The sequence below is a fragment of the Leucopleurus acutus genome (genome assembly GCF_964270905.1).
Source record: "Leucopleurus acutus genome assembly, chromosome: 14".
Lineage (NCBI taxonomy): Eukaryota > Metazoa > Chordata > Mammalia > Artiodactyla > Delphinidae > Leucopleurus > Leucopleurus acutus.
The window spans coordinates 79,839,399-79,854,488 of NC_139156.1; the positions used below are offsets into that span (position 1 = coordinate 79,839,399).

At 41.1% G+C, this 15,090-nt stretch overlaps 1 protein-coding gene across 1 annotated transcript; it reads left to right on the forward strand.

Moving 5' to 3' along the window:
• The first annotated feature begins 799 nt into the window (after window positions 1-799).
• Window positions 800-13,993, forward strand: RBM34 (RNA binding motif protein 34). Its single transcript, XM_082853855.1, has 11 exons — window positions 800-879; window positions 990-1,164; window positions 1,387-1,523; window positions 4,447-4,675; window positions 5,953-6,012; window positions 9,173-9,216; window positions 10,289-10,372; window positions 10,523-10,586; window positions 11,853-11,892; window positions 12,120-12,238; window positions 13,648-13,993. Exons 1-11 carry the CDS (start codon window positions 827-829, stop codon window positions 13,924-13,926), a joined length of 1,284 nt encoding a protein of 427 aa, XP_082709981.1. The 5' UTR covers window positions 800-826; the 3' UTR covers window positions 13,927-13,993.
• The last annotated feature ends 1,097 nt before the right edge of the window (window positions 13,994-15,090 follow it).

Consider the following 15,090-nt stretch of genomic DNA (forward strand, 5'->3'; position numbering starts at 1 on the left):
TATTTACTAGGTACGGTGAATGGGGATACAGAGCACAGGCTGAATAAGACAACCATTTACATTTAGAGAGACTGTTATATCTCTACTGTAAATAGCTGGGAAATTGTCCTAAGTGGGCTGGGCCTTGAAGGATGGGTACAGTTTTGCAGGTGAAAATGAGGGGTAAAGAGGGGGGCGATTGTGGGGGAAGGAATAACAAGAATAAGAAGGAATGACAAAAGGTGAAGGAATAAAGAGGTGGTGGAAAAAAGCGGACTTTGGGAAGGTAGGCCAAGAAGACAGCATAGTTTTGAGAGCCAAGAGCCCCTTTTCTTGGTAGAATAGAGCAGAGCAGCTTAGAGCTGTGGTCTCTATTTGTTTTTAACTTTATTTTAAAATAATGTCAAATTTCAGAAAAGTTGCAAGAGCAGTACAAAGGGAGTCCCATGTATCCTTCAACCGATTCACCAGTTGTTAATACCGTGTGACATACATCCCTGTAACTTAATTTCCCAACAAACCTCCCTCCTTCCTCTTCGACAACTCAGGGGTTTTCCTAAGTGTTTTCCCTTTGCTTGGACTGACACCCCAGTACCAGCCTGGCTGATTCTTATTCGTACTTAAGGCCTCAACTACCCTCGGAAAACTTCCCTCCCAAGACTAGGTCTCAGACAGAGGTACAAACTGGTCCGGAAGCCTGGACCCGACTCCTTCGCCCGCTGTCTCCGCCCCCCGGGCGTCCGCAGAGACTCTCGGGGCGGAAGGGGCGTGGCTCCGAGAACGGAGTGGCCGGGACCCGGAAGTGCGGGCTCATGTGCTCCCGCCCTCTCGGAGGCCTCGGATAAGAATGGCCCTGGAAGAGAAGAACAAACGGAAGAAAAAGAGGAGTGCGCGGGAGGGGTGAGTGGCGCGTGGCTCGTCTGCCTGGGCCGGAGTATGCGTTCGGGACCTCGGGGCGCTAGGGGTGGGGCGTGGCGTCGTGTCGCTGAGTCTCTGATGTCTGTGTCTAGAGAGAACCCGGAGGACGGCGCTTGTGGGAATCTGGCAGGAGACTATGAGGTTGGACAAGTCGCCAGTAGTTTATTCAGCGGCAAGCGGCCCTCCAGAGGCAGCACGGGTCGGCTGGCTTCCCTCTTCGGCTCTTTGGAGCCTCAGCTTCAACCCGTGTATGTGCCTGTTCCTGAAGTAAGTCACTGCGTTATACCCCGAATGGCCCATTAGAACAACTTTAGAAGCAAGCAACCTACCTTGCAGGGCATGCTTTCTAAAGTGGGGCAGATAAGGATCAATTTTAAGTAACCTTTCATTACTGGACATATCAGTGAGAGAGAAAAGATGCTACTTTAGAAAGACCACTAAATTATTAAGAAGGATTAGGTCTGAAACGTAACTTCAAACTTTTAAAAGGAAACCACCAAAAAAAGGAAACGGGATGAGGAGGAAGAAAGTTCATCCCAAATCCAAAGACCGCTTTTGCAAGAACCTGCCAAAAAAATGAAACTGAAGAAGAAACTTTCTGATGCAGACCGAAAGTTGGCAAACAGGTTGGTAAAATTTCTCTCCTAGTTGATGTTACAGAAATTAGATGGTAAAGAAATTGACATTCTTATACCAGCAATGTTCATCTTAATTTCTTTTCTCACTTCATAGTTATAATTTTAAAATTTTTATTATGGAAAGTCCCATACATTTTCAAAAGTTGAAAAGGATAAGGAACCCCAAGTACCCAGCATCAGCAGTTATTAATATTTGGCAAATCTTGTTTCATCTTTACCCTATTCATTTTCCCCTCATTATTTGGAAGCAAACCTAAGACTTAGGTTTCATCTATAAATATTTAAGCACGTATGGAAAAGATGAGTTTTCTTTTCTTAAACTTATTCAGTCAGAGATCAAATTTCCCCCATTAGTTTAATTTTTTTAAAAAAACGGTTTATTTGAATTGAGATCCATATAGCAGTACCATTATAGGTTCCTCATTAACTTTCCTCAGCCTGTCAGGCCACTCTCTTCATGCCCTTTATCTCTCTGTTCTCTCTTGGCAGGTGATCTTGTTACCTAATCTGATAACTTTTTTTGGGGGGGGGGGCTGCCCCAGGGAGCTTGCGGGATCTTAGTTCGCTGACCAGGGATTGAACCTGGGCCCCCAGCAGTGAAAGCCTGAAATCCTAACCACTGGACCGCCAGGGAATTCCTCTGAGAGTTATTTTTTTTAATTGCTAACAGTTGTGAGCTACTACTTCTGGTTCTCCTACTGCTTGTAACTGTGCACATCTTTAATTTCTTCCCCTTTCAGAGAAGGGTGTCTTCCTCCTTGTCCAAGATTAATTCAGTCACCTGTGCTGTTTATATATAGCACATACCTCTTCTGCGTCCTTAGGGTTTATGTCATCAGATATATATATATATATATATATATATATATATATATATATATATATATATCTGTATCTTTGATCTGTCCTCTCAAGAGTCTCATCTTAAAAAAAGACATCTAGCAAAACCCCATCTGCAGTCATGTGTCCCTGTTTGCTCCATCCCCTCAAACCTTCCCTTCATTGCCAAGCTTTTAGAAAAAGATGTTTATACTTGCGCTCTCTTCTTTTCTTGATCTGTTTTCTTTTCCATGAACTTGCACTCTGTTTGTTTGTTTGTTGTGTTCATTTTTATGTGATATGACCATACTTCTGAAACAGTGCTCAGGGAAGCCATCCTGACCTAGGTAGGTGCCATATTTAGTAGGCAGTACAGCCTTTGTCTGAGTCCTTGCTTTTACATGTCACGTGGTTGCTTTCCTTCTCGAAGCTGTTGGAGTCTTTGATAGCAGTCTCTTCTCTTCCTCCTCTTGTCTTTCTGCTCCTTCTCAGTGGTATTGTGGGCACTTTCCTTCTGACTGTTCCTTAAATGTTGATTTCCCTCGGGATTCTGTTCTTGGTCATCTTCTCATGACTTTTTTCACACCCTTCATTCTGGGCAATCTCCCGGTCCTCGTGGCTCCACAATTCTCATCGCTCTTTCTTGATCTATAAACCTGTATATCTGTTTGTCTACTGGCATCTCAAGCTCTATATTCATATACACCTCAAATTCAGGATGCTTCAAACCGAGCATATTATCCTCATCAAACCTGTTCCTCTGCATGAGTGGTACCATCAGCCTTCCTGTTGCCCGAGCCTGTGACTTGGGAGTCAACTTAGACTCTTTCTTTTCCCTGCGTATCTAATCATTTGCAAAGTCCTAATGATGCTGTCTTTTAATTATCTCTTTTAATCTGCTTCCCCTTTCCACCTTCTCCCTTGCCCTGGTGGGTCTGTTGTCTTCTGAGATGCCTGCAGTTGTAACTGTCTCCTTACTGGTCTCCCTTATCCAGCCTTGTCCCTTTCATAATTGTCTTCTGCTCTGCTGCCCAAATGATCTCTTTTAGGCACTTTCAAAGTCTTCAGGGGCTCCCCATCCTCTGTGGGATAAAAATCTAAGCACTTTTGCATAACAGGCATGGTCCTCCTTGACATACTGTCTCATTTCCTTTCACTCCTACTAGGTATTTTATATACCATAGTGAACAAAAAACTAGACATTGACCCTCTCCTTACTGGAGCTTGTGGTCTAGTGGAGGGATGAAACGGTCAACATTTACTGAGGACTGACCATGTGCTATACACTGCCTTTCCTCCTCTGAGAGCCTTTCTTGTTTCTTTTATGTTTCTACACCATGTATTATACACATTAACCATTTATGGTGAACCTTGCCTGTTGCTCCAGAGACTGGACTACTGAAAGGCCTCTAATAGTCTCTTTTATCTTTGTATCCCCAGAGGCTAGAACTGAGTAGTAAATATTTATTGAATGAATGAATGAATGAGTTTTATGACTCCTACTACCCATTCTCTCCCCTCACTCCTAAGTTCCTGTTCCATTTCTCTTTTTGGACCATTTCCATTTTCTCTTTACCCAAGTGCACCAGTACTTCACAATATTGGGGGAATTTGCTTTTGACAAGCAGTCCTTGAAATACTGCAGTAGGAAATCTGATTTCTCCTCTTCGCCAGATTGCTTTTACAAAGCTAAGTACTTTGCCGGCATATTAACCTTCATAGACCCCCTGGGAGTGCTGCAGTAACCCTGGAATTCTAGAGCAGAGAATGGAATTAGGCATTGGTAGAGTGTCAGCTAAATCCCCAAAGCTTTACTTGAGCCAGCTTCTGTTTACATGAACTTTTGTTGCTCTGTTTATTACCTGGCAGTTTTAACCGATCTTCAGAAATTGACCTTAACTTTTTCTAACTCTTGAGTTTCCTAAAGATACCCGTCACTTTTTGATAATGCTGTTTAAATGTAGATGTATTTGTGAATGGTAAGTTGATATATAGGAGGGCCAGAAGTAGATGGGAAATTTTTCTAATCAATGTGCTTTGTCAAATACGAGACCTGACTTCCATGACTTTTTTTTTTTTTTGACTTAAAAAGAGAAAATGCTTTAGCAAGTGCTGATTTAGAAGAAGAAATTCACCAGAAACAAGGGAAGAAAAGGAAAAATTCTCAATCTGGTGTTAAAATTGCCGATAAAGAAGTACTTGATGATGTAGATCACACAGCTGTAAATCAAAGAAAGAAAATTCAAACCAACCAAGAAGAGAGATTAAAGAATGAGAGAACTGTGTTTGTTGGGAATTTGCCTGTCACCTGTAATAAGAAGGTGAGTGTGTAGTCTGTATATTGTTAACATGCAGAGAAATTAATAATTCGTGATTTTGTTTACTGTCACTTTATTAAATAAATCATTAATATATAACTTCATTATAAATGACTACATATATCATTCTATAGATTGATTCCAGTATCCACCTGCTCCTTTCCATTCCCGAAGTCACTGCCCTAATTCAGGCTTTTGCAAGTCTTGTCTGAAATATTGCAGTGGTCTCCTATCTGGTTTTTTCCTCCAGCTCTATCTTCTCTTATATGCCACTAGAACGGAAGCGCCATATGTGCAGGGATGTTTATCTCTTTTCTTCACTGCTCTGTCCCTTAGCACTTGAAACAGTGCCTGGTGTGTAGTAGAGGCTTGTTGAATATTTGTCGTGTAAATGAATGCATACATCCTAAGTTTCTTCCGTTATGTGGGGTTCACTAAACCAAGACATGCCCTTTACTTTCTGTGTGTTTATGTGATAGTCACCCTGGTGGCAATCCCTTCGGTTAAAATCCTGCTTATCTTTTGAAGAACAATTTCAATTCTACTTTCTTAAAAACAAAACAGTACTAGAAAGTTACTTCCTGGTTTTTCCCTTTCCCCCTTGCCCTTTTGTCCCCTAGCATTTGATGTGTGATTATTTTGTAGAACGTAACCCATTTGACTTTCTAGGGTAGTTTTGGTTACTTACCTTCCTCAAGGGAAGGGAGTGTTTGTGGTGCTTTACACATTTAATAAGTTATTTTTGGATTAAAATTGCTTATAGAAATTATTGTGCAAGCTGTAAAACATATACCTTCTTCACATCCGGAGCCAGTCATAAGAATAATGTATAAAATTCATCCTAAGACTTTTCTTCAATCTGATGGTCTTAATTCCAGACAGTTGGGGAATTTCCCATGGTGACATAAAGGATCCTTAAAATCCATTTCTGGTTTAAATAAGCCAGTGTGAAAAGATGAGAGAATTTATGGAATATATAATCTTAGTTTACCTGTAGTAAAGATTATAAAAGATTGAAAGAAAAAATGTTGTGTACCTTATAGATACTAACATGAACTTGAATTGTGTTTTCTTTTTATATAAGTTTCAGTAAAAGTTTTTTGTCTTCTAACTGAATAGTTACCTACTTTTCCTGAAATATTCTGAAAACATGGCAGGAAAAGATTATCAGACCGTTTTACTTAATTCTTTTTTGTGGTATTTATTTGATGTTCTGAAAGTGGACTGAAATATATATTTATATATGTGTGTATATATATATGTTTTTTTTTTTATTTTAGAAGCTGAAGTCATTTTTTAAAGAGTACGGACAGATAGAATCTGTACGATTTCGTTCTCTGGTATGTGTTCCGCCCCCTTAAAATTGCATAATCTTAAAATGTTTTGCATTTAAATCCGACTTATTCGTATGTCGGTTTTAGTGAGTTGGAGGAGCCCTTGACTTTAACCTTTAGAACCGACAGGCTCAAATCTAGCCCCTGAGAAGAATCACACTAGTATCGATTGCTGACTCTTGGACTTTGTTAGCTAATTTAATGAGTTCAAATATAAAATGCTGTCCTTACTAAGTGTACTTTGGAGGGTAGATGGGTGACATTTGTTTGTGTGTTAATTGAGTAGGTGGAAACGTTCACACCTGTTGAGTAGCATTTCTGGAATCACAGGTGTTCATATGAGGGGTTTGCATGACGCTGCAGAGCAGTACTTATGGTCTGACATAGAAAGATAAAGTATGTTTTAATCAATTTAATGTTAAAACTTTATGGAAATAAATGGTATCTGATTTCACCAGCTGAGCACTCTGTAGACCAGTTATAGCCATGTTCCTTGGAGCATGAATAAGCATCACTCATATGTTTTTTAATGTAATTAATATGTATTAGTATAGTGTAGGAGATGTTTGTTCCTTGTTTCCAACTGCGTTTTCTCAACGTGATTGTCTAAAATGGGGTTTCTCAGCCTTGATACTATTGACATTTGCTGCTGGTTAGCTCTTAGTTGTTGGAGGCTGCCTTGTGCGATGCAGGACCCCTGGCCTCCACCTGCTAGGTGCTGGTAGCATCCTCCCCACCCCAGTTGTAACAGCCAAATATATTCCCAGACATTGCCAGATGTCCCCAGCGGGCAAAACCGCCCACTTCTCTGAATGGAGACATTTCCCAAGGTTTTGGTGCAGTCTCCATAATTCCTATCATGGTGTTTGTTCCTCACGCTTATCATGTGTGTATTTTGTCTGCCCTTCTGAGTCCTGTTTCCTCATATCAGATCCTTGCCTGACACATCCACTTGGGTGTCCTGCCCGTTTTCAGCAGTCTGTGCTTTACCTCCGTCAGTCCCCCACCCCAGCCTATGCCACCTGCTGTTTTTCAGCTGTGGTTTCTTCCCAAAAGGAGTTCTTTCTTTCTTTTTCCATTGTTCCACCTTAGTGTTCACAGCTCTTGCCAGAAGAGTTGCAGAGGCCTTTTACGGGTCCTGCTTTCAGTCTGCCTCAGATGCATGCATCGCACCACCGTCAGCTTAATCTTCCTAAAGTACTTCCTCCTGGACCTCCTGCCCAGAATTCCTCCCCTCCACCTCCCCTCGCGTGAATATTATACACACCACCACCCCTGCCTTGGCCTGGAGTTCCCTTTGGGGGGGCCTGCCCTGATTCTTCCTTGTCCCTGGATTACTGGTAAGTCAGGTGACCCTGCTGTGCGCCCTGCAGCACCCTGTGCTTCACTATAGTCCTTATGACACCGCTCTGTCATTGTTAGAGCTCCTGTCCCACCAGACTGAGCTGTGACTACAAACACCCTGTTTGTGTGGCTCCTCCTTGGTCACTAGCACCTGCACCTGGTGCACATCAAATATGTATGGCGTTCCCTAAAAGCTCTTCATTTTTCTCGCTGTCAGTGTCCTTGGTTCTTTGCCTGACAGCCTGCACAGGGTGGCCCTGGGGCCCTGCGTTCTTCTACATGGGACTGTCCTGCAACCCGGGAGCTGCCCTCGTTGCCAATCATGTGCTTGGGCTTTCCCACCCTTGTCCTTTTGCTCAGTTCATTTTTTTCTTTTTTTAATTGATGTCAGATTGGTATATAACATTATGTTAGTTTCAGGTGTTCAACATAACAGTTCAGTCTTTGTTTACCATGCAGTTGACCCCCTTCACCCATTTCACTCACTTTCAACCCCTTTCTCCTCTGGTAACCGCCAGTCTGTTCTCCGTATCTCTGAGTTTTGTTTTGTTTGTTTTCGGCTGCACTGCTTGCGGGATCTTAGTTCCCCGACCAGGGATTGAACCCAGGCCCTCGGCGGTGAGAGCTCAGAGTCCTAACCACTGGACCGCCAGGGAATTCCCTGTTGTGTTTTTTTGATTGCACATATAAGTGACATCATACAGCATCTGTCGTTGACTTAGTTCACTTAGCATAATACCCTCAGCATCTATCCATGTTGTCTCAAATGGCAAGATTTCCTTCTTTTTTATGGCTGAGTAGTATTTCACTGTATATATATTCTTTTTGTACTTTATTGCCTTATATTTATTCATTCGTATCTTTAATAACAGAACACAGGTCCTTGAGAGCTCCTAGAAGGCATCCAATAGATGTGTTTTGATGACCAGCATTCCCATGTCAGTTATTCACGTGGGCATTTCTCATGTGTCATACTGTTTTCCCGTCTACATTTTGAGAGTTTGACCATATGTTAGTTTGAGCAGAACAGACTGAGAAGAAATAGTTCAAGTTTCTTAGTTTTACTGTATAAACTATTGAATGACTAAAAGAAAAAACTCTTCCAGAGATTTATAGTAACTGCCCTAAATGGGGTTGGCATTTATAGACACCCCTGGACTTGTGAACTTGCAGTCTGTATCCTTTTACCTTTGTGTTCTCTGTACCTGGTGGTATTTGGCACACATTGCTGACAGTCACAGTTGCTGACTTGAATTTCCACCTCTCTGTAAAGTTTTCCCTACCTGCCCCCTTCACTCTTAGGTATGACCCTTATGTGACTGACAGTAACATGACTCTGAATATAAAGGAGATTCCCTTATTTGTCCAATTACAGATACTGAAGTAGTATCTTCTTATATTATTTATCAAATGATATATTTAAAATCATATAGCATACACTGTATTAATTTAGAAGTGTCCCTTTTTTCCATGCTGATTTTATAAAACGATTTTCCTTAACACTCTTCACGTGTCTTCAACATCATTGCCCCCTCACGACCAGAGATCCCTTCAAGTCCTTTGTAACTTCCGCCTGGTTTGAGAGTCACTGCCTGTGAAATCTGAATGTGGCACTATCATTGGAAATGTTTGTCCTCAGCCACCAGGTCCTGTTCATACAACACTAGGACAGTTGTTTCTGATTCATTATTTCCTTAGAATGTTTTTAATCACATCATATCAGACTTAGATATTTAGAATTCAATTAATTAAAATATAATTATTTTGAAATAATATTTTAAACAATAATTCTTCTTTAATACTTTTTTTTTTCTCTTAAAAGATTCCAGCAGAGGGAATTTTGTCCAAAAAGTTGGCAGCAATAAAGTAAGTTTATAATTAGAGAAAGGGAGTAGTCATAAATTCTCTTCCATTTTGGTTAAAATAGAGATCATTTCTTAACCTCATAGATGTTTGTATTTGGATAAAACATCATGTTTTATTGTTTTTTTATGTCTGTAATAACATATAAATTTGTCAGATGTTCGTCTTCAAGCCTCAACATAAATTGTAGAGTCAAGGATAAGAATTGCAAAATAACTTAAAATGTGTCATGAGAAATTTCAAGGACGTTTAATCAGGCATAGTGTTTGAAGAGAATAAGAAAGTTTTGCACCTAAAAATTCTATTGTAAATCATAAGTATCATATTTCATCAATTCTAAAGCGACATTTCCCATACCTTAACATTTTTAAAATCAAAATGCATCTTAAAATCAGAGGGGCCTCGTGGTTGCTATTGGCTGGCCAGGTTTTTCCAGGGAAATTCTATAGGTCACACTAAAAGATGGAGAGATAAATGGGGAATCCTGTAGTTTAAACAGGAGTCAGAAGACTTTTCAAGTTGAAAACTGGACAAGACCAAAGTATGTCTAGGAGTAGACACTTGGGTGATAAAACCACATAGACACGCAGGGAAGTGGTTCCTATAATAATTCCCTAAGCTGTACACGTCTGTGTAGTTTTTATTTTACAGTAAAAAGGAAAAAGCACGTTGTCTTTCCCATCTGTGTGTGCCTTAGATACAGAGCTGCAGCTAAGGTGATGCTGGGTTAGCCAAAAAGTTCATTCGAGTTTTCCCGTAAGGTGTCACTCGAACGAACTGTGTGGCCAGCCCAGTAGTTGTAGTGTGGTGGGTTGCCCGGGGGCGCTTGCTGGTCTCTCACAGTGATGACTAGTAAGGAGGCCTGAGTCACATGTATCAGCCCATATCTGTGTAAGTTGTGTGTTATTTTTTTGAGTTATTACTAAATATTTATTAAAAGAGATGAAACTCCCCCCAGAAATTCTTGTCATATGTGTTGAGAGTGGAAAACAAGCTATATTTATTTCAGTGACTTTGAGATTAACAAATTTTACATTGTCTTTTTTTTCTTTTCTTTGTTTTTTTTTTGGTGTAGACGTAAAATTCATCCTGATCAGAAAAATATTAACGCTTATGTTGTGTTTAAGGACGAGAGTGCTGCTACAAAAGCACTGGAAAGGTAATTTCATCTCTTTGAGGTTTGGACAGAATTATTGTAATTTAAGTGTGTATGAGTCCATGCTTTATTCTTTGGTTTCACTTCACAGCAAATATCCCAGTAACTCAGCACTTGTTTTTAACAACAATTTTCCCTTCGTATTTATACCAGAAATGGGGCCCAAATTGCAGATGGATTTCGTGTTAGAGTGGATCTTGCATCTGAGACCTCATCTGTGAGTAGTTCTTCTGAGCTTGTGCTGGGAGAGCAGTGGGGTCAGCAGGGAGCATGCGGGAAGCACAGAGACAGCCTTTGCCCTCTGTGGTCTCAGCTAATGCCCTCTAAGTCAGCATCAGCTTCAAGAAAGTGGTTCCCACCCGTACGTTAGATCCAGTAGTCCTAAAGAGAGAGGCCAGAAGTTACATTAGAGAGCATCGGGGCCAGCACCTTATTTTATAGACTGAGGTCTAAAGTTAAATCAGTCATTAAACAGTTTTTGAGTCCGTCCTCTGTGTCAGGCATTCAGTGCTGAGATACAGACTCAGTTCTCTAGGCGTTCACAGGATAAAGATAAAGATGAGCAGACGATTTTATGATAAATACTGTCATAAATGCCCAGGATGCTTTGTCAGCTCAGGAATGGAGCACTTGATTTGGGGGGTTGCCAGCAAGAAGGGACAAAGGAGGGTTTCCAGGAGAACAGGTGTTCTATCAGTCTTGCAAGATGAGTCTGTTATCCAGGCAAAAAAATTTTGAACAGTATGAATGGTGGGGACCAAAACCTAATTTGCTGAGGGAATGGCAGAGCCCGATGCAGTTAGTAGTGGCTGGCGTGTGACGAGGGGCGGGATAAGAGTAGCTGTTGGAGAAATAGGTGGAGGCCAATCATGAAGACCCTGGCCTGCCATGGGGAGGAGTCTGGGTTTTGTCCAAAGCTGTTCCTCAAGGTCTCTTGAAACGGATGAAGCGTGAGTTGCAAGAACTCACCGCAGAAACAGAGTGCATTACGGTCGGCGTCAGGGTGACTTGTTGAGAAATGACAGAGGCCTGGCTGACAGCCCTGGCTTTGATTGTGGACCTGGCACGGGGTCCGCAAACTGGCTTGAGGGCCCAATCTGTTTGCGGCCCGTTTCTGTTAATAAAGTTTTACTGTCACCCAACCAGGCAGGTAGGTACTGCAGAGACCACGTGGCCCACAAAGCCTAAAATATTCGCTTTCTGGCCCTTTCCAGAAAAAGTTTGCCCACCCCCAATAGAGCAGGCCTTCCTTGAGCACTGCCGTGGGTCAGTGCCAGCTGTGAACAGAAGCACTCCCCGCTCTGGGGCTCGCTCACACTCCGGTGGGGAAGGCGGAAGAAAGGGAATCAAACGGGCCCAGAGGGCGGGGAAATCAGGAGATGGAGCCCCGTCAGGTGTGTGGGGTGAGGACAAGGGTAGACTTTAGGGTGACTTCTGTTTTCTGCTCCATGAGTGATTTTTATTAACCCTCTTTGTGTTTCAGAGGGACAAGAGATCTGTATTTGTGGGGAATCTCCCATACAGTAAGTTTGTTTAAACAAATAAAGTACCTGTTTATCACTGAAGTAATGCAAATAACATCTGAGTTGGTAACATAACGTTTCGCTTTAAGACTACCTTTAAGAAGCGCGGGGTGTAACTTGACTGGTTACCTTGAGGCTGTGCGTACCCTTGGTGTATTATGAAACATCTCCAGCTTCCTAAGGCGATTCCAAGCCCTCACTTCCACTGGGGTTGAATCTGTTTTTAGAAGCTGAAGAATCTGCGGTTGAGAAACACTTTCTGGACTGTGGGAACACTGTGGCTGTAAGGATCGTGCGGGATCAAGTTACAGGAGCCAGCAGAGGCTTTGGCTACGTGCTCTTTGAGGTAGGGAGGCTGATGTATCCTCACTGTCCTTGAAGTGTGCCTGGAGAGGCTGTCACTGCTGCCCCATCCTTCAGACGTAACTCTCACTGTCATCCTCAAAATTCCACCTTAAGAAAACTACATTCATAACCCGCCACAGTATAATAGACTCCTGTTCGTATAATTGCATCCAACCAGGAGATGTTCTAGTTATTTCTCCACATTAATGTTGTTAAATAATGTTTTAGATACTGGATACTAAAGGTATTAAATCTCTGAATCTCCACCTTCTGTAAAATGGAGAGAAGAACTGATCGTTCACTCAGGTAGAAGAGAACGTTAGTCTCTGTACAAAATTGGTTATATTTAGTTCACTAAATATTAGCCAGTGTCTCATGCCTAAAATTATTGGAATACACATGTGGCCTTCCCTTCACAACAGCCCATCCATGTACTTCCTTTTTTTTATCTGCGCCGCCTTTTTTATGGTCAAACTTAATATTTGTGAACATAAGATTCTGCAAGCTGCTTTATGTTGTTTTCTGTCGTGTAAGTATGTTCCACTGAGCGTGTATACTGTCTTTTCCCTAGTGTGTGCCAAATGTTGCATGTTTGCAGTGTTCTCTCTTTTTCTCTGTAATAATGAGATCAGAGTGGTTATGTTTTTTCCTTCAAATGTTTGCCTCCATTTTTGGATTACTTCTTTAGGAAAGCTTCCCAATGGGTTACCACTAAACAGGTCAAGACATCTGACCATCTTTAAGGCTCTTAGTACGTATGACCAGGCGGCTTTGAAGAAACGTGGTCACAGCCTGCCATCATGACTGTGATGTAGTTATCTCACTGTTTCTCTGCTCTGTCTTCTGACTATTGATAAGTTTGTAAAGTCCTTTAACAGACATGTCATGAATATTCAGGGTGGTTAGCATTTAGTGGCTCTCTATTAGAATAAAAGAATAATAGAATTTTGGGCCTAAAGGGAACCCTACAAGGCATCTAGTCTGACTGATCCATCTCAAGGACTGTAATAGAGAGTTCTCTGTTCTCAAATCAACTAATACAGCAGGGCTTTTTCAGGAAGAGCCTTGTGAAGAGGAGGCTTATTGGTTTAAAAGACACTATAGGACTGACCTTGTTAATTGAATTTACATTGAGAAAAATGAAGCCTCTTGGATTGTGACTTATCTGATTATTTGACAGGGCAGCTTGAGTGCTTCCTGGGGAGAAACTCATGAGAGGGAGCATGATTAAAACTACAAGAACAGCTGCTTGTAGTTCAGTACTTTGGATTGGACTTCTTGGCTGTGGAAATGAGACGGGTTTCTATATGCAAGCTTGAAAGTTGTTCTAATCCAGAAAAGTCACCATTTTACTTGTTTCTTTGCACATGAGTTTCTGGTGAAAATTTAATATTTTGTTTTTTATTGCAGAATACAGATGCTGTTCATCTTGCTCTGAAATTAAATAACTCTGAACTGATGGGAAGAAAACTCAGAGTCATGCGTTCTGTCCATAAAGAAAAATTAAAACAAAATTCAAATCCTAGTTTGAAGAATGTCAGTAAACCTAAGCAGGGACCTAATTTTTCTTCAAAAAATGCACAACATTCTAAAACTTTGTTTATCGGAGAAAAAGCTGTTCTCATGAAGAAGAGAAAGAAAGGACAGAAGAAAAGTGCACGAACTAAGAAACAGAAAAAACAGAAGTAGCTATCCGAAGGCTTTTCTTTGTTTTCCCCACTGACTTCTGGTAATAAAATTGTGGTAAATCCATGTACTGAATTTCAGGATTTTTTTACATATTGTGAAACATGGACACTTTTTCAGTTATTCACATTGCAATAGTACCTTTGAATCATTTGTTTCAAGGTGTAGGCAGATCAGTCACCATGTTAATACTGCTGATGGTATGAGAGATGATTTTAGATGTAGGGTGAACATTTAGAATTTTAGTGGTTATGTATTATTTTACCATATGTTGGAAATAATTAACACTTCAGAGAGTTATTTTAAGAATTACTTGGGATGAGACTAAATTTAAAAGTGAGTAAATTTAAAGAAAGTGACGTAACCTTAATACTGATTGTATCTAGACAAAGTGAATAATTAAAGTGGGAATACTGATTGATCTAAGGTCAAATCATAATCCCTAAGAAGTAAAGTTTTGAGGTTTGGTATATAATAGCCACTCATTTTTCTTTCTTCCTCTTGCACTTAGGATAAGTGGAGTTCTGGGTTTTAATTTTATTTCATCAACCTAATAACTAACCAACAGGGATTCTGTATCAACTGTTGCTCTGATTTTTTATTCTTAATTGGTGATTAGACTGGTTATTAAATTTCTTGGTAAATTGGCTATAAAGCAGATTTTTACTTTTACTTCTATTTTTAATTTGAAAAATATTCTCCCAGGAAAACTTGTGATTCTTCTTTTTTTAATATAAATTTATTTATTTTTATTTATTAAATTTTGGCTGCATTGGGTCTTCATTGCTGTGCACGGGATTTCTCTAGTTGCGGCGAGCAGGGGCTACTCTTGTGATGTGTGGGCTTCTCACTGCGGTGGCTTCTCTTGTTGCGGAGCGCGGGCTCTAGGCGTGCAGGCTTCAGTAGTTGTGGCTTGCAGGCTCTAGAGCGCAGGCTCAGTAGTTACGGCACACGGGCTTCAGTAGTTGTGGCTCGTGGGCTCTAGAGCGCAGGCTCAGTAGTTATGGCACACGGGCTTCAGTAGTTGTGGCTCGTGGGCTCTAGAGCACAGGCTCAATAGTTATGGCACATGGGCTTCAGTAGTTGTGGCTCGTGGGCTCTAGAGCGCAGGCTCAGTAGTTGTGGGGCACAGGCTTAGTTGCTCTGCAGCATGTGGGATCTTCCTGG

Coding starts and splice junctions, on each gene's coding strand:
- RBM34 (XM_082853855.1), top strand. CDS start 827: ATGGCCCTGGAAGAGAAGAACAAACGGAAGAAAAAGAGGAGTGCGCGG. Junction 4,676..5,952: donor CTGTCACCTGTAATAAGAAG/GTGAGTGTGTAG, acceptor TTTTTATTTTAG/AAGCTGAAGTCATTTTTTAA. Junction 10,587..11,852: donor TTGCATCTGAGACCTCATCT/GTGAGTAGTTCT, acceptor TTTGTGTTTCAG/AGGGACAAGAGATCTGTATT.